The 25,142-nt window shown below is 51.7% G+C and overlaps 8 protein-coding genes across 8 annotated transcripts; 3 read left to right on the top strand and 5 right to left on the bottom strand.

The window, feature by feature from the left end:
- Positions 1 to 723: 723 nt before the first annotated feature.
- GT037_008284 (uncharacterized protein) lies at positions 724 to 2,837 on the bottom strand (the record flags this gene model as incomplete). The annotated part of the gene is made up of 2 exons (XM_038933331.1): positions 724 to 2,110; positions 2,299 to 2,837. 2 exons carry the CDS (start codon positions 2,835 to 2,837, stop codon positions 724 to 726), a joined length of 1,926 nt encoding a protein of 641 aa, XP_038783996.1.
- Positions 2,838 to 3,753: 916 nt separating this feature from the next.
- Positions 3,754 to 6,355, top strand: GT037_008283 (uncharacterized protein; the record flags this gene model as incomplete). Its single annotated transcript, XM_038933330.1, has 2 exons — positions 3,754 to 3,891; positions 4,259 to 6,355. The coding sequence occupies 2 exons, from the start codon at positions 3,754 to 3,756 to the stop codon at positions 6,353 to 6,355; spliced, it is 2,235 nt and encodes a 744-aa protein (XP_038783995.1).
- An 888-nt stretch (positions 6,356 to 7,243) lies between these two features.
- GT037_008282 (uncharacterized protein) lies at positions 7,244 to 8,002 on the bottom strand (the record flags this gene model as incomplete). Its single annotated transcript, XM_038933329.1, has 1 exon — positions 7,244 to 8,002. One exon carries the CDS (start codon positions 8,000 to 8,002, stop codon positions 7,244 to 7,246), a length of 759 nt encoding a protein of 252 aa, XP_038783994.1.
- Positions 8,003 to 8,910: 908 nt separating this feature from the next.
- GT037_008281 (inner centromere ark binding region protein) lies at positions 8,911 to 12,553 on the top strand (the record flags this gene model as incomplete). The annotated part of the gene is made up of 3 exons (XM_038933328.1): positions 8,911 to 9,083; positions 9,135 to 9,219; positions 9,266 to 12,553. The coding sequence occupies 3 exons, from the start codon at positions 8,911 to 8,913 to the stop codon at positions 12,551 to 12,553; spliced, it is 3,546 nt and encodes a 1,181-aa protein (XP_038783993.1).
- A 6,034-nt stretch (positions 12,554 to 18,587) lies between these two features.
- On the top strand, positions 18,588 to 20,061 carry GT037_008280 (uncharacterized protein; the record flags this gene model as incomplete). The annotated part of the gene is made up of 4 exons (XM_038933327.1): positions 18,588 to 18,927; positions 18,976 to 19,091; positions 19,141 to 19,225; positions 19,277 to 20,061. 4 exons carry the CDS (start codon positions 18,588 to 18,590, stop codon positions 20,059 to 20,061), a joined length of 1,326 nt encoding a protein of 441 aa, XP_038783992.1.
- A 475-nt stretch (positions 20,062 to 20,536) lies between these two features.
- GT037_008279 (uncharacterized protein) lies at positions 20,537 to 21,352 on the bottom strand (the record flags this gene model as incomplete). Its single annotated transcript, XM_038933326.1, has 3 exons — positions 20,537 to 20,752; positions 20,801 to 21,133; positions 21,185 to 21,352. 3 exons carry the CDS (start codon positions 21,350 to 21,352, stop codon positions 20,537 to 20,539), a joined length of 717 nt encoding a protein of 238 aa, XP_038783991.1.
- Positions 21,353 to 21,992: 640 nt separating this feature from the next.
- On the bottom strand, positions 21,993 to 22,685 carry GT037_008278 (uncharacterized protein; the record flags this gene model as incomplete). Its single annotated transcript, XM_038933325.1, has 2 exons — positions 21,993 to 22,302; positions 22,351 to 22,685. The coding sequence occupies 2 exons, from the start codon at positions 22,683 to 22,685 to the stop codon at positions 21,993 to 21,995; spliced, it is 645 nt and encodes a 214-aa protein (XP_038783990.1).
- Positions 22,686 to 23,366: 681 nt separating this feature from the next.
- GT037_008277 (uncharacterized protein) lies at positions 23,367 to 24,085 on the bottom strand (the record flags this gene model as incomplete). The annotated part of the gene is made up of 2 exons (XM_038933324.1): positions 23,367 to 23,907; positions 23,952 to 24,085. 2 exons carry the CDS (start codon positions 24,083 to 24,085, stop codon positions 23,367 to 23,369), a joined length of 675 nt encoding a protein of 224 aa, XP_038783989.1.
- Between the last annotated feature and the right edge of the window lie 1,057 nt (positions 24,086 to 25,142).

Raw genomic sequence — 25,142 nt, 5'->3', positions numbered from 1 at the left:
AAGTGCATGCGACCATTCGGAGTCCTCCACCATGACTTGAGAGTTTTGAAGCGACGACCAGCTTTGGGTGGACATGGAAACCACATTAATAACTTTTGAGATACAGCTCATGGTGTTTTCAAAACACGTGCGCATCTGTGTTCGTGACTTTCAAATTATGGTCCTAGCACTTGGTTTCCGAAGCAGAGCTTTGTATTCACATCGCTTCGTGTGGATCCTCATGTCAACTGCTTGTTGAACTTTATTTTCACAAGCATGAACCGAAACAATAGGTTTTCCCGGAAGGTCCAGCGGCCCACATTCGGGTTTCAGCATGTTCTTTTGATGAAATAGCCTAGTAGATGATAGATGTGTAAAGAAGGCAAGTTATTGTCAGAAGAGTAACCAAGTCTTATATACCCGTCGCTCAAGCTGCGAAGACGACGCCTTCAAAAAGATGTATCCGAGACACATGTGCAGCCGATATTAATTAGCTCTTCAGAGCAAAATCGGCCTAATGGTCTAGTGTTATTATTCCTGCTTTGGGTTGACATCGTCACATCGCCTATTCTGCAGGAGGCCCCAGGTGTAAGTTCATCTAAAAGTGCAGCCGATAGTGGTTTCACAGGTGCTCGTCGCCTACAGAAGTTTTCTTGAGAAGGAAGATCGGATAACATGACGATACGTCAAACTCGTTTTGAACCACAAGCCGTTTGCTCAACTTGCTTCTACCAGCTTCGGTATCTACACCGAAATATCCTCGTACATCCATGTCTCGTCAATCTTTCCACGTTCCGCAGTCTGCGCTCCCGCATACAAGCACCGCTTAATCTCACCATCTTCAAATACAGGCACAACGTCCTTCTCCACAACCATCATCGCCCACATAACGATCCTTGCACCTAGATTCTCCGTACGACCATTGATGAAAACAGGGGTTGGATCATCAGCAGGTTGATTGACAAATGTCATACCCAAGTCGTCCAGCGCATCCGTTGGTGCGGCGTTCGCTTCGGTGGAGGGAAGCTGCACGAAATCGCCGAGATTCTCGTCGATGAAGGTGTACGTGTCTACGTCTTCAATACCATCTTCTAACGCGGGAAGTGCATGTTTTGAACACAGGTTGCGCACTAGAGTCAATGTCTTGATGTCGGATGTGTCTTGTGTGGTCAACATCAACGACACCAGGACAGTGAGCAGCATCGACCACTGCAAACCTTCATTCTGTGAACCCTGTATGCCATGTCGATCGAGTGCGCTCGAAAAGGTCTCGGCTGATGCAGGCAGATCGGCCCCGAAGGTTTTGAGCATGTCGGACAAGCTGTGCAAAGTGCGAACGGGACGTTCGGAATCCGAGACGCGAAGCTTGGCAATCGCAGCCTTCAGCTCTTCCCGAACCGAGTGGATGATCCTAGCCTGACTGTTGCGATAGATTTTCGCGTACCTTTGCTTATCGTTTTGCGGTTCCTGCTGAATTTGAAGTGGGAGAGTGCTGCATCTCTGCTCCAATGCCTGGTGTAAGAGCACTAGCACTTGCAGGGTGATCCTGCCTCCTGGTCGTGCAACATCAATAGTGCTTACGTCCAACTCGGATGTTATGACCGTCTGTATGAAGAAGAAGTGAACGATGTAGGGGGGTATGCCACGGAAGAAAGGTACGTGGTTTTCGTAACGGCCGAATGGATGACCCTTGGCGCGTAGGAAGTGCTGTTCCTTGTTTGGGTCTGTGGCTAGAAAGTCTTTTGACATGCCAAAAGGCACGTTCTCAGGATTCAACAAACCCAGCTGTTGTGCATATTGCTGCAGCTGTGGTTGGAACGCTAGTTTCAAGGCGAACTGCTCAATGGGATTTTCTTCTAGGCAGAAGCCATACCCAAGAAGCAACTCATCATTCTGCTTCGGCGCGTAGTTATTAAACAGCTCTTGACCAGCCTGGAAAGACTCGCCTTCAAGACACTTCAGTGTAAACGACTGGTGAGGCTGGAAGTCCCATTCTACCTTTGCAGAGACGGAATGATTGAGAATGTCCACCACCGGAAAGAGGATGGGAATTGTCTCACATCCGGGTAGGATGTGTGTCGAGATGAACGCTCGCGAAGTAAAGATAGTGGCTGCCCAAAGTAATGATTCGCTGGTGATCGTTAGCAGGCTGCACCAGGTAGCCAACGTACGGATGTCGCAAATCTAGAGTGTTGGCAGCCAAAAGCAACACTGATAGCTAGGTGTATGGGTTCAGATAAACGGTAGAGCTGATGCTCAATGTACATGCACGCTAGACAGCACATGACGTGTAGTAAATACCATTCGCTGGAGACTTACAGATCAATCTCGTCAGCAAGAGGCATACCAAGTGCTTTCATAACAGCCACGGCATTTTCCCATTGGCGCTCCAGCTCAGCCTTTCTCTCTTTGGTCGCAGGAGCTAGACTTGTACCGGCGAGAAAGGCCACATCGCTCTCATCAAACCAGAGAGGTGTGGTCATAGTTTCAGGCCCAGGTAAGCAGGAGATGTACGCATGCCAAGGCGACTTCTCACCCTTCTTGCGCTGTTCAATCAACAACAGATACGTCAGAACGTGATCCGGAATTTTCCCTCGACATTGTTCTAAAGGGCTTTCAGCGTACAAGACCTCTTTCTCGTTTGGGTCTAGGTTGAGAGAAGAGAGTGTGAGCTTCAATGGACATGAAGCCACGACGGTGGAGCTCAGTGGCCTAGCAGCGCGCATGTGAAAGCCACGCGAGTCGCTGAAGACGATCTGGACATCTGGACTGAGCTGACCCCCATTCTGCGTGAACCAGGTAACGAGGCTCTCGGCTGACGGGTGAGAGCCGAAATCCTGGCCTGACATTTGGTCCATTAGAATTGCAGTTGATTTGAAAAGTAGCAAATTCTAATCCGCTGACGTAGCAGCCTTGATTGTCGGGCGTTCTCTAGCGAATTTTTGGACAAAAATACTCTTTACGCACGCAATGCCTTCCGATTTGGATTTGTTTGTATCTCGGAAGTTCGGTTCGTCCGACTGCGCGAAGATGATGTGTGCAATCCAGCTGACGCGAGCTCGGTCTCGGTGAAAAATTGGCGGCGCGGCATGCGGAGCACAACGGAACCGACGGTCTGAAGCGAGTAGGCTTGCAGAAAGATCGTGAAGTGTAGCGGGTCGTGCAGCCAGAGGTGCAGCACGGCGTAGTGGTGTGTGAATTTGTCGGTGAGGTAACGGCTAATCCAAAACCCCTCGCAAAAAGTCATGGTAGAGTTTGCGTAAGCGTCGATTGTAACAGGCTGGCCCTGTATAGCAGAGTCGGAGTACCAGACAGGACGCCTGGTCATGACAGCATCCAAGCTTCACAAGCTTCATATCATCTGCGGTCGGCTCCTACAAGAATGCTTCAACATGGAAACTGATGTTGATGTTTGCTGTGGCTTGAGTGGCAGTGGTGCTCGGCGCAAATATCGCAAGGCTGGCCAATCACAGCGCTCCTCGGTCTGCATCGTATACGAATACGCCGTGCATTGACTGCCCAGAGCTTCCTCAGAAGGTTCCATGGTCACAGTGCCGCATGATCAATCTTAAGATGATGAGGTATTCGGATCCCTGCGGAAATGTGTCGTTGCTGCTCTCACCCAGATCGACAGCACGAACCAAAGTGAGACCTAGACAATCAGCGGTATACCTGCTAACTATGACTACGAGTAAGCAGCCCCCCAGCTTTGTCCGACGAAGCCGAGTAATCTGTTTCCGATGAAGCAAAAAGAGGGGCCAGTAGCGAGGATGCATGATGTGCACGATGGGCCAATGGTTCTGGCCCCTTGCCGGATGCGGCTTTGCTGGCGTCCCTGCGCCAACGGGACGGACGACGGTTGACATTACCGGCGTTTGGAGCCTGTGTGCCTTGTGCGTCGACGATGCGGACGTAAAGTAGAGCCATGCCCGGCTGATGAATGACCTGACGAGGGGCCCGTCTAATGGCTTCTTTTTTGTTCCCATTTTCGCTCTTTGAAAAGTGTCTACGTCCGCTTGCTGAAACATACAGCTGTCCATGGTCAGGCTATAGGGAGTGATTGGCTAACTTATTCCCTGCATAAACTCAGCTCCTCTAGTTGTGGCTTGTAAGTCAGCCCCAGTTGTGGTAGTGGAATTGCGCTTGAGGGGCACGACCTCCAAACTTCAGCGCACAGCCCTTGGGTCCCGCCCTCATAAGATGATGGCGTCCCATGCGGCGGCGCGGATTGCGCCTCCATTTTCGCTGTATTTCGATTCTGTGCTGACTGGTATTTCAGCATGTCACACCTGGATTGAGTGCTGGAGCAATGCTGCTGGACATGTTGACCGCCGATGCCGCCAAACACGGCCATGAGAGCGCACCACCGCGTGCAGCCTCGCCCACGAGCAACGGCTCCTTTCTCCAGATGCCACTTTCCATTTTAGGTTCAGTCTTGCGCGGACAAACTCCTTCACCGTCGCAGGCGACCTTAACTTCTACACACACCGACCCTACAATCGATACCCCTGACACGCCAACGCCGACCTCGCATAGAGATGCGATGAAGATACAGCTTGACGAACCTATAATCACCTTCGTTCCTTCACCTTCACGGCCGGTTTCCTCCGGCAGCGACGGCACCGCAGAGAAGCCGAAGAAGCGGACTCCTCGTTCGAAAACATCCTACAACATCGCCCGACCCGTCAACACTCGCTCAAAGCTACATGCACGCCCCAAGGTTCTCCTACAGTTACATCAAGTCATCGCTTCGCAACGGCCAAAGCCTGCGTACGAAGTCGTTCCTTTCTCAGTCCTTCCCCAGCGAATCTCGAAGCGTCTTTCACGGAGCTTTAACACCAGGGAAAGATTAGGGCCACATGATCTCTTTATTGTTCAGGCAGAGGAATACAACAGCCATGATGACGAGAGCAAGTCGGAAGAGGAGCGATGGGGCTCGCGCGACGTGATCGGCGTCATCAGCGCACAGAAGTGTGACAAGGGCATCACCGAGACCACGGAGATTTGTATGAAAGACGGGACGAGTCGCTGGGCGGTAACTGATATGCCCAACGGAGGCTACGAGTTCAATAGCACTGACGAGCATGGCCTAACGCTGAAGGCGCGTTGGGTGTTGAAACCAACTCATTCACGCCGTACGTCAAGCATGACTGCAAACACACCCCTCTCGCCATCACTCCCAGAGGCCGACGACAGGAAGTTTACGTTCAGTACCTTGAGTGTTAATTCCAGGCGCCATCCTATCATTGCGACAATGACCCGCAATCGCATAGATGTCATGGATACCTACGCTTTGCCATCTGCTGCCTCGCCGTCAACGCCTAGCATGGCCTCTTACACTCAGTCGCCTACCACGGACGTTTCCAGCATCGATGCCAGCAACTTTGTGGAAACCTTGACAGAGAAGCTGCCTACCGAGACCGGCGACGCACTTCGACAATTCATACTGGCTTCCGGTGTCTGGGTTGCCGCCAAAGAATTCACGACAGAGGGACCCAACTTGTTCTCGTCTCCAACCCTAGCTCCCTGTGCCACCTTCCGGCCAAACACCAATCGCACGTTCTCAATGTCGATCCTTGATTGTCCTCGCTCGCCGTCCCCAGCTTCGACACTCGACGAGAAGCGCCGCTCGATCCCTCGAATGTTCAAGCCTAGTTTGGAAAGACTACCTCGTCGCACGACAAGCTTCACTGATGCTCCTGCTTCTCCTGCTTCTACCAAGACGGCAGTAAACGCTTCTCCCGTGACCGTTGTGAAGACACGAGCGCGACGTGCCAACTCGACTGGCACTGCTATGCATAGTATTTCAGGCAGCATGAGGAAGAGATACGGACTTACCTTCGAAGATCAAACACTCGCGGAAACCGCAGAAGAGCGCACTATGAAGCGCAGCGTGGAGCTACTTCGCATTAAGGAACTACAACTGCCCTCACCTATAGAGCGACCTTCTGCTGAATCCACCCGGCCACTCCCTCCTGCTATACCATCCCCAATCGTCATCCCCGCGTCACCCCAAGGCCCGACTTCGCCCACACCGCTACTCGCCTCTCCTCTCCTCTCACCGGCCATGCCACAAATCGAGCGTTCCAGAAAGACACAGTCTGCATACGCGCCCATCACCACGACCGGCATGTGGGATTCTGGAGTCACAGAAGGCCCCGGTCTCAAGAAGCGCCCCACAAGCATGTTCGTCATGAACGAAAAGAAGCGCAAGCAAGAGAAGAAGGTTGAGCGCAGTAAAAGCACGAAAGAGAAGAGCAAAGCTAGCGAAGAGAGTAACGAAGGTCTCGGTCCTAAGAGCAGGAGGAAGGGCGATTGGTACATGTACAAGATCAAACTTCGCCTCAAGGACATCTTTAAGAAGGACAAGGCTTGATGTGGATGTACTTCACAACACTGTTTTCTGTTGTTTTCTCCTTGCACCACTGGGTCGGTATAGCATCGCTGGGCGTTTTATCTTTGGTTACACTCAAGGCTGGACCTTTTGCGGTCTCACGTCACCACTCCTTGGATCCATTTCTTTCTCTTCTTGTACATACTACATATCTCCTACGCTAGACTCTGGTTTCCTCTTCATCTGAATTTGTCCTGTCTATACCCATTTCTATCCGCACCCTACTTGTTTTGGGTAGCTCAATGAAGGTTCCGTTTTCTTCTGCTGATTTGAATTGCTCCGTGTTGATGCTCCGCGTTGATGCTCCGATCGGCCGTAACTCATGGATGATCCGTGTCGCACCACCCCCTTGCTAGTCTCGGGATCTTGCAGCAGTAGCTTGTGAGAAAAATGAACAGTATGGATCGTGGCTTCGGCGTGATAGAGTCAGCATGTGATGGTGCAGACACCATTACTATTCTCAATATGGCGTGTTCACCGCTGAAGGCCGTCGGCCGAGATGGCTCACCAAGCTAAAGTTGGTCGGCGAAGATGAGAATCACTACAATTTAGTACAATGCGCCACAATCTTTTCGTGAATAGAGCTGGACTTGCGAGTGGGGTAATCTTCGTTGTTATGTGGCCCTTGTGTCATTGCGAGAGCCATGGACAGATGTGCTTGTTGGGAATGTTGCCGTATACGACATAATTTTGAAGCAAGAAAAATTCAGAAATCGTCCATGTAGTACACAACATGGATATTATGTCTAGAATTGTTTTGTGTCTACACGAGCTGCACATCTGACATCCAAATTGCAGCAAAGATTTGGATTATGATAGCCATGGATCGATCTACAGCATAGTTCCCAGAGCCTCCTATCAGACTAGTCTTTACTGTGCCCATTGCCCTTCCTCCATTCCAGGATTATCGACAACCACCCAATCCTCGTCATCATCAACCTTCTCCCACCCCTCTTCATCAGACTCCAGACTCAGCTGCTCGAGCCCTTTCCGAGGTATATTGGGCTTGTCGATCGCCAGCCATTTCTCACACTTCACTTGAGAAGCCTTTCGTCTGGAAGCTATGCGCTCTGGGTAGCTTATCTCTGGCGTGGACTGCGTTGCAGATGGAACACTGGCAAGTGCGGATGGAAACCTGCGGTAGAAAGATGGGTGTATTTCCTGAGTTTCCTGGTTGATGGGTGCAAGTACCCTTGGAGACGGGTTGGTATTTGAAGAAACGTACGCCCATTGCCACGGCGATGCAAGGCGGGGTGTAGGTAGCCTTGACGTAGCTGAACCTGGCATGTAGGATAGTTTTGAAGAAGACGATTTGACTGCACAGTGTACAGGCTCTTTTTGTCGTACTTGTCGGCGTCTAGACATCCCAAGGGGCATCTGTGGAGCACCCTCAGGACATGTTGTAGATGGCCAGGTTGAAAAGTCCATCTTGGTTTTTGTGTCGACTAGGAGGTTGTGGGAGTCGTAGTCTTGAAGTGTGCGTGGGCTGGTAAAGGCAATATAGTCTACCTTATCGTCGAAGATTGTGAAGATGGAAGTTGGTGTAGAAAGTAACTTTGGAAAGATACGAAAGTGTCTAAAGTCCAGCGAAGAGCATGTTCGATCCAAGAAGCGTATCAAGCGACGCATATTAAGACTTTGGATTAATGTCAGCAACATGGTAACCATATACAAAATTGGGGTTCATTACCTTGGTTCTGGGGGTAAGCGACCATCTGTACCCGTTGTATTGCTTGACCATGATCTTGTGGGAATCTTATTGGATCTCAGACACGTACATATTACTGCAACACCCAAGAAATAGAGCAAAGCCCTTCTTACATGCAACGGAGATTGGCTGCTTATGTAAAGTTATCGCATTCCTCTTCTCCGCCATGGATACAGCCATAACTCTCGACAATATGCAACCATGGTGTCCGAGATGGAATCTACATGTACTCTAGCGCGAAGACGCGACTGAGCGGTAAATGTGAGGATGAACACGACTTAAAGGTAACTAATCGATAGGCTGAAGCGACGCAGCAGCGACAAAGACAGCCAGGTGGTCAGTGTTCAACGGCTACAGGCGATCGTCTGGCGGGCCTTTGCCGTGTGCTATACTTAGCCACCACCATCACTTATGGAGCAGAAAAGATGCAAACCATAGATATGCTCAAGAGCAATCACACAGAGGACATTGAGCGAGAAGGAAACTCAGTGCTTCAGCTAGAGGTATGATGCAAGTGTCGTCCCAAAAGGGAGAGGTCGGTCTTGGCGGCGCTATGGCCAGCGCGATGGGCGGCCCACTCGATTGTTTGGATTCGTCCCGCGTCACAACATTGAAGGTCCAACACCCCAACGCCCCGGACGACAACCCCCCCCCCCCAGGATAGCCCTTTTTGCCTTTGGCGCTGCTATTCACGACTGATCCATTTCAAGACGACATGCGTAGCTAACCCAGACGACACTCGACCTTACCCGGAACGCGACTGCTAGCACCGCGACGCGCCTACTACTACACGCCCTCACCGCACCGCACCTCACCGCACACATTCGACATGGCTGCCCGCAGCAAGGCACCCACCGTTGGGTCCGCTGGCTGGATCCTCGAAGAGCGCCACCAGTCCAACACGCTTGTATCCCAGGAATTGGAGGATTTTGGCTTCTCTGTGCGCAACGAGCTGGAATGGCTCAATGAACACATGTTCGATATTTTGTCAAGCGACAGACAGTATGTCGCGTCTACCTCGCGCCGACGCCCATCACACTGACTTTCCGGTAGACACAACCTCGATGTCTTCAAGACACCCGGCAAGTTACGCGGCAAGACGCCTCGTACCGCGCGAAAGAAGGCTGTCGATCGCCAGGTAAGAGTTTTGCCTGCGCATTTCGTCCCGTACTAACATTCCGAAGCCTCTCGCCAGCATACAATCTGCAAACGCGCAGAAACGCACAAGCGCCGCCGAAGAGAGTCTAAGAAACGTCAAGGCTAGATTCCAGATTGCCGAAGACGCCGAGAACACAGTACGACAGTCGCCCCAAGTCGCCCGCACACCTATTGCGCGACAGCTGTTCGCTAAGCCCGAGAGCGCTGGCAAGGAGAATGTCGACAGTAGCTTCCACGCCAATGTATTCGAGAAGCGCCCAGCACAGTCTCCCGCACCAGCATGGAATCCCATTCAGTCCTCACAAGACACGGTAATGTCTTCAGAAGCCAGCCAAGTCTTCTCGCCGCCACAGAGCTTCTCGACTCAGCCCACACAGCCAGCCCAGTCCTTCCGTCATTCGATACACGACAAGGAAGAGGAGCGCGAGACTGGCGATTCTTTTGTTTCAGCTAATGAAGGTTTCGCAAGCAAGAACGCGTCTAGGGACGCCTCGAAGACAAAACATGCAGATGTATCTGCCATGAGTGTGGACGACGACGAGTACAAGGCTGACCACTCGCGAGACGAGGCTGATGGTACCATGATTCACCACGACATTTCTGATGGAGAGGACCACGACATGGAGGACGAGGATATGGCCGATTTCCCCGAACCACCACACGTGGGATCCGAGCAGTACAGCACCTCTGCTGAAACCCACGACGCGCTCGACACGGCGAACAATCGCACTCTGGCCCCCGAGCCCAAGACCACATATGCTCCTGACCACTCAACAACACCGTCAGGCCCGCCGCCCGCATCTCCCGAAGCCGAAGTCAATGATACGCTCATCCACCATGACGTAGACGACGAAATGGACGTTGACGATGACGTGCGCTCGCCTTCAGACAACTCCAGCCCCGTAAAGCCGCTCGTTAGGAAGAGCAGTCTTACTTTCGCTTCTCTGCCCGCACGCGAGCCGTTGCTTCCGAAGAAGAGCATGGGCAATCGCGTGTCACGCATCAGTCACCTCGACCAGAACAAGGGTCGCAACAGCCACATGGGTAGGTTTACAGGAGGAAAGAGCCTTGGAGGCTCACAGCTTGCACATCCGGCAGAGACGCAACATGCGGACGACATGGACGTCGATGAAGACCGACCGGAGCTCCAGCGAGAGGAATCAGAAACAACTAAGATCCACAACAAGACTTCCACACAGCGTCTGTATGAGCGTATCAATATGCTCAAGCAGCAGAACGACGCACCGAAACGCATCAGCCAGAATATCGTATCCGCACAATCACAGCCTGAGAGTTCTACTATGCAAGCAAAGGAAGAAGTCGCGCCTGCGCCAGCTTCTCAACCAGCATACCCCAGTCTTCCAGCACCGGAAGCCACCCAGGAGGAGGATGACGATGACGACTGGATCTCACCTGTCCGAACAGCGGCAGTCGCCCCCAAGGTATCCAGACCGGCTTATAACAAAAGCTATACTGCTGATGCTCAGCCATCACCAGCCAAACACGTGCCCGCCAAACTCACCAACCTCACCTCATTTTCAAATCCAGATCTCTCAGCAGTTGCTGAATCAACCACGCCGGTTGGCTCTCCGACTAGTAAGAAATACATGGATGGCCCCCTCAGCGCATCGAAGTCTAAATTGTATTCAGCATTCCGCTTAGCGAAGGAGAAGCTCATCGGGTCGAGTGCTACCAGCGCTCAGGTCAAGATGGACGCTCTCAAAGACAGCCCTGCAAGACCCAAGTTGCCGTCCTCAGATGCATCAGATGAGGTCTTCAGCAGCCCCAAGCGCGCAGAAAGACCAGTCTCCATCTTCAACCACATGCGCTCGCCTTCTAAGGATTCCATCAAGTCTGGTAAAAGTGCTACTATGCCTGGTAGCCCTCTCAAGGGCGATGGCCGCCGAACTCGCAGCTCTACCGAACGGGAGAAGCAGAAGGAAAAGGAGACCCGTGAGAAGGAGATGCGAGAGACCAAGCAGCAGCAGCGTGCTGAGGACAGACTCAGGCAGATGCGCGAGAAGGAGCAGAGCAAGGCCGCCGCGCAAGCTCAGAAGGCTAGGGCCATGGGAGCAAAGACACCAACCGCCATGTCTTCCCAGTCGAGCCTGAGAATGCCTACTGCCGTGGCTGCAAACAAGACGCCAGCTCAGGCAGCTCCACAACCGCCCGTGTCTCGCCCTGGCGTCCCTCGGTCGAATGCTGCCTCGTCCAGAGAACAAGACGTTGACTCCGGCGACGAGATGCCACCCCCTCCTCCACCAAAGAGCCTTTTGCCCACTACTAAGGCCACCAAGGCACCTCTTCGAGAGCCCAGAAAACTTGCCAAGCCAACGAGCAAAGACGCAATAACCGCGAAAGCACCACAGAAGATCATGGTTAACCTCAAGAGTAGCCAGTATGGCCAAGCCCCACCTCCTGCAGCTCGTCCAGCTGCATCGTCCAGCAAGCCTCTCCCTTCTGCTCCACAGAACTTGAACAAGTCTGTAGGCCCATCTTCACGACCTCCTCCAGCTGCGTCATCTCGACCGGCTTCAGCTCTGTCTACCAAGTCCGTACCCGGGACCAAGACATCAAAGCCTGTTGCTAAGCCTGCTGCAACCCGAGTTGCCCGAGCGCAAACAGTCGTCGAGAAGCCCAAAATCTCAGCGTCTCAGCCACCTCGATCTGATCTCGGAGCCGCCCGACCCGTATCACGATTGCAGACAGTTCAAGACGCCAACCGTATCAATATCCCTCCTATCAACCCTGCTAAGCCTCCTCCTAAGCGACAGTTCCCTGGCGAGGGCGATGAGACTCTTCATCGTCCGGCCAAGAGACCTTCGCAACAAGCGAAAAATCTCAACCCAACTACCCCAGGCCATGCTCAATTCGCCAAGGGCAAGATTCCTTTCGCTGCCGAGTCTTCATACCAGCCGGTATCCCAAACACCCCACATCCAATACCCCAACGGAGACGACATCAAGCTCCCCGAAATCATGACCGACTCCGAGGATGAAGACTCCGAAAACGAGTTCGAGCAACCAAGCTGGGTTAACACGCCCAACCTACGCGAAATGCTCAGCAACCAGCAGCTCATGGACCCTGAACACATCTTCGGGCCCATTGCACCATTGGAGATGGAGAAGGTGTTCCCCAACAAGGAGCGTCACAAGAGGTTCCGCGAGCGTACTAGCAGCGCCTATTGGGCCAACGACGAAGTCACGGCTGAAGAGAAGCGGAAGGAGCGCGAAGCGAGAGAACGTCTTGTGAGGGATGGCGGATGGACGTACAATCCATCGCCACTTCCTAAACAGGCTGGTTCTTCGAGATGAAATTGTCATGACGGTTTGAGGTATTAGCATCTTCATTCAGGCGCTATGTCTATTCAGAGGACAGCGCGTCCGATGTTTGAGTCTTGCATTGTGTGTGCGTGTGTTGTAAATATATGCTGTCTGAGGCGCATCACGATCCGCATGAATGAGCATGAAGAATAAGCGTGCTTGGAGGTATTGGTTTGGTCATTGTTTGTAAAGGCGTTGTAGGATTGGCAAGCATCTTCAGGATGAGCGGAGCATCGGCCCCAAAGAGTGGCTGGCTATGATTGCTGGCGTTTTAATGTTCTATCGGCTTACTTTCTTGGATTAATTCTTTTTTGAGTAGCTCTATGAAATGGAGACTCTGATCACGTTCACGTATTAATCGCTTTGGCATATCTGATGACCTTTTCTCTGATTGATAGTATGCTTGTGGATGTTGTCTCTTTCCAATGCTGACATCGTAATGTGAATGGGGAGGCTGCAAAGCCGTTCAACGGTGTAGGCAGCGTACAGATGGAGTAGAGTGTAGCTATCATAGTTGTGTGCGCATAGTCGTGAAGCAGTATCATAGTCGATACCGTTAGGCAAGGTTCAATCTATGTATTTGTCCATAATATTCTTCCACCTTTTCTCTATCTCACAGCCCAGGGTACGGTTCCTGATAATGAAAAGCAATTCTTTGGCCACTTCATGGCATTTTTTCTACAGCCAGACAGAATGCTGTTGTAAGCGCCGTGTACGACAAATTGGCGCAATTAGTGCCATACCCGTGGTCCTCGCCGTCAAACACCATCAAAAGAGGAAGTGACAGCGGAAGGCAAGAGACAGATTAGGCTGTCTGCATAGCTTCCAGTCAGATGTGAAGTACGCTCATGAACACTCATTGACCATGTCTACCAAGCAGTCGATTGCCACAGACATGGCATCATTGGGATGGAGTCGCAGAGAACATCTTGGAGCGGGGTCCTGTTGTATTTCCCGTACGCAGCGCCGACTGGTCAGACACCGCTCTCGCAGTTACCAAGCTCAAACAAAGGGATACCTATAAACCTCCAATAAATCTGGTCAGTAGTTTATAGACGGTATCCGTCGGCCCCTGCGGGACGTATCTTGGGTTTCCCGGCTCTTTGCATGGTGGCGACCACGTTAGAGAGCGGAGATGGGGTAGTGCATGCTTCCGAGACCACCGATAGGCTGTTGTGAAGGGAGTGAGAGATGGGGTAGGGGTGCCGACGGGGTACCGTAGCAGAGGAGGGGATACGTGCATGAAGGGACCAAAGCTCGTAGCTTTGATGGCGTCTTCTGCGTCAAATCTGATAGATGGAGGACCCCGCCTGATAGAAGTAGTGTCTATCTCCATTACTGTACATGTGGTGTGACATGATGTGCTGGCTGGCGTCCACAGCCTGGTAGACAACAATGACAAATAGTAAGGAATTGCCAAAGAAACATGTGACGCACACCCAGATGTAAAGGCAGATGAGTACATACGGAGATGTAGTGGAGAGAAAAACTAGACAGAAGGGTAATGAGAGCCCAAAGAGTGAGGCATACTTACCCTAATTCGTTCAACGTCCGTAACGTTGTCCAACCATTCTCATGTTCAAAGACTCGCACTGTAACACCTGTCAGGGCTGTCAGAAACATGTCAAATCTTTGTGTCGTGGTACCCGGAAACAGAACTAGCTGCCGTGGTACTCGTCCCCATTTGCGCATCTGACCCGGAGCAAGCACTGGGGTTGTCCTGTTCAATTGCGAGGCAACGATGCATGCAAGTTTCCTGCATCATCTAAAGTCCCTTCTTCTGGATGGCTCGGTGAAAAAGGGCCCAATAGCAGAATGATCTCAATTTTTCGCTGGCTAGGAGTGGTTCATTGCTTCGTGCGATCCGTATGGGTTTCCAGGTTGGTGGAGCGACTATCGCTCGGGCACTATGCTAGCTTTCCCACTGCTTCCAGATCGTCAGATAATCCAAAAGGGTTGTCTAGAATATCACAATGTAGAGAGAAACTGGTATCGATAGCGGATACCTATCTCGGCAGTCGCACGTCGTGAGGAGTGGGGCAATGCCGTTCTTGTCGCACCACTGTCAATGAACTGCGCCCTGTTGAACCATTGCACTAACGTTGAGCAAAAAAAGCAAGTAAATTGGTATGGTTATCCATACATGCCTTTGCTAGTTTTATTGAACGTGCATCTGCTGCTCGAGTGTCGTCTTATGCCGTCCTACCATGTGAGAAGCGCCACAAAGCTTGATTGCATCACCGCAGCTGTCAGTCAGAACCTCTTCTGGAGCACAGAACATTTTCTCGACCGTGAGTTGCTCCGAAAACCTTTCGCAAGACGTTGTGTGCCTGATCGTCGTTACTTGTGACGCTTAGCAGTGGTCGTTCTTGAAATCTCAACCGGACGAGGTGCCTTTTTATGGAAACAATGCGGAGGTCATCTCTGCATACTTCTAGTCCTAACACGAAGGCACTACTGATCGCGGCCTCTAGATCATCTTGTTGGAAGCGCAGAAAGAGGCGAATTCAGGGCTTGGTAGTACGGCAACCATTTGGTGGGGCAGAAAGTCGATTGCACTCAGTGCTTCCGCGTCGTAAGGTTGCGTGAGACACGTCTTAACGCGTCACCCGTCGGGCACGAGGGAGGGAGATTTTGACAACTTGGTTGCACCATTCGCCATATCAAAAGAGGCTGTGCGGTGTTCGAATCGGACGAATGCAATTGCTCTGAAATGCCATGAGCAGGTCTTCTGTGCGTGCTGGAATGGTGTGGCACAATCGTGAGAAAACTTTGGCTGGATAGAGAACGCTTAGGTAGCCAGTGCCTCATAGCTTTGACTCAATGCCTGTAAGAAGCAGGATCAGAATTCATGCTGCGAGAGCGGCGTGATGACAATTTATCATTAGAGTACCACTCGTTGTGTAAGATAGCGATGTAGAAACGATTGAATCTAGACGCCGGGGGCGTATGCAGTGCTTTAAAACGTAAGTTAGCACTCCCTCGGTGCATAACTCGCTGCCGTTTGGTCGCAGTGTTTTTTTTTTTTTTTGCTTAATCCCAAAGAGGTACTACTGCCGACGTCTTCATTGAAGATGTAGGTGTGTTACGACGCTACATGTCGTGCTGAATGGCCACGCAATTGGATACGGTCCACTTGCGCTTGTAGTGTCGAACTATCCTATTGCTGATATTTGTGATCTTTCTCGTCCCCCTATTGCTTGGAAAACCAGTGAAGAGCTTGTTCGTAGGACATCTCTGGCAGTTGTGTTTGTCAGACATTGATCGAATATCGGATACCTGATCCGCCAGGCCACGCGTACGGCAAAAAAGATAGCGAGGTAACTAGCAACTCCTTTACGGTATTGTCTCAAAGTAAGCACTCTTGAATGTCGGCCCAGCGACGAGATTGCGGCTTGCGCCCACTCTGGTATCTGCCAAGGTCAAGGTATCTCGTTGCCTGTGTCATTCATGCACAATGATCACACTCAGAGGCCGCTCGAGCACGGTATCGTTTTACCTGGGATCCTGTGAACAAAGGTCTTGAACCCAGAATTGAGTGCCCGCTGAAACAACAAGACAGCCATGGAGCCTCCGTAGCTGATCTTTGCCGCTCAACTCGATCCTGAGCTCACAATTCAGCGATAACTTGCTGGCTAATCCCGGGTGGTTGAGCCATCTGTCATCCCACTGTGACGGCTTCTGTGCAACCAGCGGAAGCGGAGAGACTCTGCGCATATGCACGATGATCGACAACGAGTGCGCGTCTCCTCCCCTACCTGGTCGCCGTACGAGTGACCCGGAGTCCCAGAATGCAGTGAGACCTGAGCCAATTGAAGCTGTGGCGTCGAGAGTCTGCTCACGATCTCACGGAGGCGCTCTGCTTTGACCGGAAGGCAGTATGAGTTGTTCGAATCTCCCACCGCCGGCTGCGCGCAGTGACAGCGGGACAGGCAGTGAGTATCCAGGCAACCTCGCTTGACGGCATCATTTCGCCAGTGGAAGAGCGTCAAAAGTAAAGAATAGTCCTGGAAGACCTCTTGATCAAGCGATGGTCACGGTTGGCCACATGAAAAGCTGCAGCTTGGCTTTTTCTGTCTTTGAGCGGTCTGCGCTGAGACATAAACACCGCCTCTCTTCATGAGAAGACCTGCAAACCTTGCAACCCATACTGGGACGGATAGGGCAAGCACTTTTGGTCAATGATGTCCAGCGACGCGCATGTTAGGTCGGGGTTCGCTCTCGATATCTTTGCCTGGGGGATAGGTGAAGGGGCTTGCATTAGAGTGCGCCATGTCTCACTACCGAGAGATTATTGTGATCAATCCGAGAATACTTATCAGAATACCAACTTTGAATGAAAGTTTGGTCGCGATTGCAGGGGCAAGCGAGCAGGGCCTAGGTTGAACATCTCGAGTATCGCCAGCGGGAACAAGGCTGAAAGCACTTGTCAAAGGTGTAAACCAATAGAGTTCTTTGAGAACATCGCAATTGCGCAGATGTTCCGAGATGCGTGAGAAATTGGGCCACGTTTGCAACGAGAGGACAGAGACCGTGCACTTGTACTCCTGCGGAAAGCTGCAGGTAAACATTACAACGATTCGTTCTTTCATGCCATACTGACAAGGAGGACGCAGTAGACCTGGAATCCTGTGAAGGACCGAACACAGCTAATTTGAGTTTGGTGATGCCACTCATGTGTAATAGAAAATGGACCTGCAATGTGGTGGTGCAATCGTCGAATAGCCTCAGCAGTGGACGCCGATATCGAAAACATGGACACTATTCGTTTTCAGTCCACCGTATCCGTTGAAGGGCATGTGTAGGCGTTGCTGGGAAAGGTGAGATGCCGCAGCTCTCACTCAGAGCACCAGTGATTGGTGAGTCGCGGCAGTGCTGTCAGCTCGCACGTTCCCCCAGGCCCACTGGAAATGTTTTGGTTGACATCGACCCATATACCGTTTGAACAAAGGAAATAGATATAAATCCTAGTCTAGATGCAGGGTTCAGGGCGGGAGCGGTGTTTGACGCCGTACGACACAATACCCTCGATCCATCCTTCACCATCTCCTTGTCCATACCCCAGCACTTGCTTTCGGTAACGATCGTTTGATCCTATTAGTGGGTCCGCCACTGCGTACCCCGACAAGCCATGTAGTGTGCATCTGAGGCTAAAGCACGTCCACTTACACACCGGACGTCATCTGCAAGGCGCTTGGACAAGCTTTGGCGACGCACTTCGCCAAAGGTGAGCAGCTAGCGGGCCGAAGTGAAGGTAGAGTTGACCCGTTAAAGGAAGTGTGTACAGCACAAGTACCTTCTCCTACGCTTCCGTCCCTCCCTGGTGATCTTATCCGAAAGCTCTCCAAAAAGCATAGTCAGGCCCAGATTTCGACTCTTTGGTAAGAACTGCATCCTATTCTGCCTGACACGACTCATGCGATTGTTCCTCCTTGAGTTCTGCTGACTTGGCGCCTCAAAGTGATTGACCGACTTGTACTGTTGCGATAGCCGAGCGAGGGTATCCGTTGGACACCGCACGAGACCCAGCTATTCGCCACGGGACGACGACGTTTGTTGGAAAAAGCCACTGCGGTATTAAGTCATTACCAGCGTGTAGCGCACGTCTCTTCACCGTCAACTCTATCAGCGTGTTGTCAACCAAGTACTGACCTCAACACGGTACGTACGTTGCGTAGGCTACCAGTTCCATCTGATGTAGGGTGCTAATCGCGTGAAGGCCGGTTGCTAGAGCTTCGTGTTATCCGGATCACGTCCTCAGTAGCCAGTAGTATAGAGTGATCATCGCGTCCTCGTGAGCATTTCGCAAACGAACTGGACGTCGGCCTCTTCTTCCCGTCACTGCCACCAAACACCCCTCTACTCCAAATCGCTGCTTCGTTCCACAGCAGCTTAGCCTTGCTTGTCAACCTGGTCTCTGCGTCTTCAAGTCCACTGTCCCTGTCAAATACTGGTACCTTACGACAAGTACCTGTACCAACAGTCTTCGTTCCGCGTACTAGAAAGTTCTTGTGTCATCCACACCATGAAGATATCGCACTTGTTGAACCCATTCTGCGGTGGCCCGGACGACTTCCGCAGTTCAAAATCGCCCACGCCAGCCTGCTATCCGGTAACAACAATTGAAGTGCCTAGGCGACAGAAGATTCCGAAAGACGCTCCGATCTTCTCAGAAGGCAATAGGACCGTCGACAACGTCAACTTCCCACCCTACGAAGCCGGTGATGACCAGGAGCTTTTACAACAGCATCGCCGATTTCAAATCTACCCTCTTGGAGAGATCTTCAGGAAGGGTGTACGGCACATCCCATACAATAGCGACAAAAAGGCTTTCCACGAGAAAACTGGGCGCGAGGCGTTCGAGAGTGAGCCTCGTCTGACTTTATCAAGGCTCGAATCTGACTTGTGAACAGTGTTTCAGTATACGTACAAAAGACCCAATGAAGACAAGGAGTACGTCGTGGTCTGGGACTACAACGTCGGTCTCGTCCGTATGACACCCTTCTTCAAATCGTTGAAGTACTCCAAGGTAAGCAGTCGGTCTCCGTTATGGATACATACAAGGCTAATGTCTCCAGACGGTACCGGCGAAAGCGCTGAGAGAAAACCCCGGTTTGAAAGACATTAGCTACAGTATCACCGGCGGTGCTCTGGTGTGTCAAGGTTCGTTATGATACTCTGATCAATGAGCGGAGAAGTACTGACCCACTGTAGGTTATTGGATTCCCTATCACGCCGCCAGAGCTGTAGCTGCGACCTTCTGCTACGACATCCGATGGGCACTCACCCCTGTATTCGGGAACGACTTCCCTTCCATATGTCTGCACCCAAGCGATGCATGCTTCGCGAAGTTCCTCATCGATCCAGCCACTGTCCGGTTTTGCGCACAGGAGACAGTTCGTTTCAAAGAGCTTGGTCCTGCATACACATTGTGCAAATTCGATGCCTCATCGCTGCCCGAGACACACAAGACGCACTGTGGGCGTTCCTCGATGAATGAGCAAGTTGCAAGGCATCGGCGCGTGCGACCGTCCGATATTGAGAGCGGATATGGGACGGACACTGATCGGACTGGCAAGTATCTTTGTTCGCCCGAAGTATCTCCTCGAACCCAGTTCACGCCGATCAACCGGTCCCAATCCCCATACTCGCCGCGCACAGCCGTCTCTTCGCTCGCGGGCTCTCCCATTAGCCTGAACGCGCCTCCAGGTCTGCTCACCCCAACCTCGGCTCCTTGTGAGTACCAGGGTGGATTCTATCGAACGAAACGTACGCATTCGAACGTCGCTTCTTACGATGACTGCGGTGACGAAGCCCTCATCCGCCTCGAAACAACGGCAACTGTCGACAGCGCACATGGCTCCGAAGTGGACATGTCCGGCGGCGATGACAATCATACACACGGAGATCTTGAAGCGGCGGCGATGTTGTTGTCGCTATCAGGAACAGGGACGACGATGCCACCGACAAAGCGAACGCGTCGTGGTTCGTGGATTTAGGGAAGCGCTGATTCTCACCTTCCTCACAAGATCGTTGGCTCAAGTACTGCCAGTGATCCTTTCCTTTTCCGTCAGCCGATGACGTCTCCTAGCCCTTTTTGTCCTCTAGGCTTCGTGCTCCAACCCCATGGATTCCACCTCTGAACTTCCGACTAGTACTTTGATTTTCTAGAACTCATCGTCTGCACACTCGTTAAGCAACATGCATTTGGTCTGGCTTGTTTCTTTCATGTGTACAAAGGCGTACTATAGGCGCTTCGGTGTCGCTGTTTGGCATTACTTCATGTTAGCGTTTATGATATCCACTCGGAAGAAAAACCATCGCATAAGATCAGCAACTTTGCACACCCGGTGCTGAGCGGCCTGGCACATATTGTACTCAAAAGTGTAGATAGGTAGATAGATGTATCCTGGTGAGCGGATTACAACCTTATCATGGTCATCGCATGCCGTATTGTAGTGATACAGTGAGAGCTCACTTGGAAGCTGCCTTCTGGCTCTCAATCCTTTTTCGTGTACCATCGATAACTGCCTCCTCGTCCCAGATGTACGTCACACTATCCTGCTTGACGACTTCAGCGGCCCATTTCGAGAAGTTGGGCAGTGCGTCAAGGCCGGATGTGATAGACTTTGGGAGAAGTTCGTTCTTGGCCATGGCATATGTTCGGATGATGAATGGTGCTGTCAGTGCCTGCAGTATGTCAGCTTCGCTCGTGGTTAAGATGACACAAGATTGTACCTCAGCCAACGTGACCTTCTGACTTCCACCAAAGAATGGCTTCGCGTCTTTCAAGAGCGGCTCAATCTCCTTGCCTACAACGTCCACAAATTCCTGGCTCAACTTCGCTTTCTCATCTTCAGAACCCGACATCAAAATCTTGTAGAAGTAGCTGCCCGCCTTGCTAAACCAAGTGTCAACGAAGAAGTTGATTCTTGCCCTGGTCAAGGCAGCATCTGGGGATCCTGCTGCGGGGAGGACGTGCGAAGGGTACGCATCGGCCAAAAACGTTGCAACGACACCAGATTCTGTGATGATTTCACCGTTGAAATTAATCGCAGGAACAAGACCGCGCTTTTAAAGAGTCAATGCTACTTCGACGGTTGGACAAGAGGTTGAACATACAGGGTTGATTTCAAGATACCATGGCTCTCGCGGCTTGCCCAAGTCAATGATGACTTCCTCATAAGGGAGGCCCAACTCCTTCAGCACAATGTGTGCACGATGCGCCCAAGGGCAACGATGGTTGGTGTATAGAGTGATCTTGGGCGTGTTTCCATTGAGTTGAACCATGATGGGCGATGTAGAATGGGAAAGGTGATGTCAGCGCTAGGTTATGCGGCTGAGAATATAAGTAATACGACTAGACAGAGACAGATGCTGGGTACAAAGCTTAGCTGGACAGGACTATAATGCGACCTGGGTTGTATCGCGACTATTTATGATGCTATGTCGAAGCTCGTAACTCGGCGTTGAGCTTAGAAATCAGCGTGCGGATGCATTACACCAGTATGCTGGGGGATGCCGACATGTGGGGTAAGTGATCCGCGTTCCGTGGAAATTGCGCGCCTAATCCCCGGAGGTTTTCGCCCGTATTCCCAGTCCATGTGAGATCAGATGCTTTATGTGGGAAATCTGGCATTTGACAACGCTGAAGCTCGATGACGAGCTGTACAGGAAGTCTGTAAAAAGCAGAAAATGCGTGGCGGTGTTCGCCCCTCCCATAGGGAATGTGCATGCTCCTTCTCGTAGGCTCGGACTCCGAGCCTCGGAGGACGAAAGACTTGATGTCCAGAGATAGCAGCCAGATGCAGGCTTGAGGAAGACCGCCATATGCTCGTCCGTCCGTCGGCCAATGTGCGATAGCCCAGGATTGTTTTGTCCCGCCGAGACCATATTGTGTAGTATGGACCTGCTCAATGTCACCCACCATTCAGCGGATAATGCCGTCGCCTTCGACCTTCCACTCCATGGCATTGGCGTCTGTCTTCTTCTTCGCCCGGCGCTTCTCATTGCGCAACCGCCTCTTCTCCTCGGCATCCTTTTCCATCTGCTCCTTGGTCATGGCCAGTCTCGCATCTAGGTCCGTCACCTCCATAAACTTGTCCTCGTCCCGTTTTCGCTTGAGATATCGTAGGCGATCGCGTACTTCCTGGACTGTAGCGCGGTGTACTTCGCCCGACTGGCCCGTCGCGACCAAATGCTGCTTGCTATTCAAATGTTCGACGTACTGAATGTTATCCCTGGTAGCGGTTAGCGTAGTCTAGAGACTTGTGACGGTGAATACATACTTGAATGTAAGGTCACAGGCTTGACAGTATGCGCCCGCACCGCGTCCCCTCTTGCCAACGGCTGCCGCTGCCGATGTGAGGGTCTGCTTTCCAATCATCTTGCTCCAATCTATGCGCTCTGACCTGGCCTCGGTCTGCTTCAGATCGTCGGGCGTAGACGCCCTCCGCCTGTATGTCTTGCCAGCCAGTTTCGCTTCATATCGCTCTTTCCCTTCCTCGCGGTCCTTTGCCTCCCTATCCTTCGCCCTTTGCGCCATCTCGTCTCGGTCCCATGTTTTCCTGAAGTCTGTGTCGCCGCCGCCTTTTGTTCCATATGCGCCTGCCTTTCCGCTCATGATGGGCGAGTGTATCGAGTACGCGCTTCGCGATCGCGTCCAGGTATGATCTAGTTGTTGAGAATTATATAAGTCGCGTGGCGCTGGGTGAAGCTCGGGTGACAAAAGTTGCTGATGTTGTGTCTTGCGTTTTCTACAAGCTCAAGCTTCGACTTTCCAAGCCATAAGTGCACGGACTCAGTGGAGCCTTAGGCATCTTCACCCAACGCGACGTGCGCACGAGGAACTCTTCATCTCTGATTGTATTGAAGTCATCTATGAAGTTGAATTCGCTGCTGAGGGCAGATGGTGATGTTACTCAGTGAAATAAAACCCCTTTGAACGAATACACCTCGCTATGCGTAATTTCATTTGCGCTTATAGTAGTCGCATACCCAGTGAACGAGACCAAGAAAAGAAGCGCCAGTACATGCTATAGTTTGTGGATACTATCCAACAATGCGTCGTTGCTTCGTAGGCCATTCGATGGCTGGTAATAAAGGAAAGAGCTCGTCTTGCTCAATTGTAAGATATCCCTAAGGGGCACGCAGTTGCTTTCGTGTCCAAGCCGTAATGAGGAAGTTTGTGTACACCTTTAGGGTAGACCTCCTGAGAGACGACCTCCTTTATAGTCCTTGGTACGTGTGGGCGGTTGTGATTAGATCTTATGATAAGGGCATCGGCTACACAATCTTGGCCCAGTCAGAAATCGTAAGATTCTGGCGGTCGAGGATAGGCCCCGTTATGATGAATCGGTGGGGTTGGTACAGGAGGCATCTGTCCACGCATCACTCTGAGTGCCATATGCATCTGAGGCTGCTGCGGTACTGATCCCTCTCTCTCCGCTCGGTCCCGCCGCTTTTTCTTTTTCTCTTTGACCCGATATCCTATATCCGCGTAGCCTGCCGCGGCGAATGGCGGCTCAACGACTTCTCGAGAGCGATCGTCCGGTAGTCTGAGGTCGACAAGGCTATAGAAATAGTCGAGGACTTCTGGGTATCGTAGTACGGATGCGCGCCAGTCGGCATCAATACCGCGCTTGAGTTCTGCATGCGCTTCTGCAATCTGTGTTTGCAACGTCGAGATATACATTGGGTGAAGTGGGGGATGGCCCGAGTATCGCATGTAGACTTCGTAGTTTGGGAGGGAGGCTAGGTATGATGAATGCGCTTGCTTGCGTATCGAGGTCAATCTTTCGAATGCGTTGAGGATGTGCTGGCGAGCATGGTTGATTACCCAGTCCCTAGACAGTCAGCATTTATCGTAAAGAGCGCATCTTCCCCATACCGTATCTCGGCCAGCCTCTCGTCCATGGCACGCTGTTCGGCCTGCTTGACGGCGATTTGCAGCCGCTCCGACTCGCAGGAGCATTCAGGATACGGCGGCGCATTGCAGATGGCACAGTTTGGAGATGCATCCATTTCGAGGGTGAAGGCTTGGAGAGCCAGTGCTAATCATCGTCGGTCCAGAGTGGGACAGACACGGTTGGGAAGCTGCCTCAAGACTCGCTATGCAGGCAGAGTGAGGCTTCGATGTGGAGTATCGTCGGTTTAATACAAGCCCAAGACGGATGCTCGCGCTTGGGTAGTCAGGCACAGGCGGTGACAAGTGACATGTTACATGACGAGCACTGTGGAGGCCCGTGACTGGGACTGGCTAGTTTCGTGCGGCTTATGGACGGATTGATGTATGGAACAGACTTGCGGATGCGTTATGAGTTGGCAGAATCGCTAAGATCCGCTCGACACCCAACCTCGCGCTACGCCAAGGTTGTTTACATCTGACAGTCGGTAGGCTCGATCGGAAGCTAGTGATATGTCAACTACTATGCTTCACCGTCTTATGGTCAAAAGAAACTACTTTGATCATGAGCCTGCGTGACGCATGTTAGTATTCGATCTTTACAACACGTTACCCCGCCTCGCTTCCAGCCTTGTCCGACCCCTCTATATCGATATGTCCGATTGGGTCCAGCGCAAGAGTGCTTTGAGTCCAGATCCATCATATAAAGGACGCATCAGCGGTATACATCTCAGTGTCACCTGGGACGCAACGTGTGACAGATCCATTTGATGTTTTCTATACCTCATGTATCCACTTGGGCATGGTTGACCATTCTAAGCGGATGTACATTGAGCAGCGCTGTCTACAAAAACAAGTGTTCTTGCAGCTTTCGGGCGTGTTTCCAGTAAATGTTGGCTCATGGTTGATATGTCGCGTCTCAGTCTCTCGCCGAAGGGTTCTGTTGAGCGGTCAAGCCATGGAAAAGACGAAGCTTACGAAGACATCCATCTCTATCGCAAGGTAGCAGTCTCGAACATCCGGTGTGATTCAAAGGAAGAAGAGCGCATTGGAGATGGCTCCGAGTCCGCATAGTCGTCTCTGGTGAACTTAGATAGCTGTTGCGTCCGCGGGCGCGTTCTTGACATGGTAGATTCCCTGACGTCACCTGTCCCCGTCACTACAGCTAGCGTCTTC

This window comes from Alternaria burnsii (assembly GCF_013036055.1).
Source record: "Alternaria burnsii strain CBS107.38 chromosome Unknown 753, whole genome shotgun sequence".
Taxonomy (NCBI): Eukaryota; Fungi; Ascomycota; class Dothideomycetes; order Pleosporales; family Pleosporaceae; genus Alternaria; species Alternaria burnsii.
Note: the sequence above shows the minus strand (reverse complement) of the source record. Positions and strands in the feature narration are given on the sequence as shown.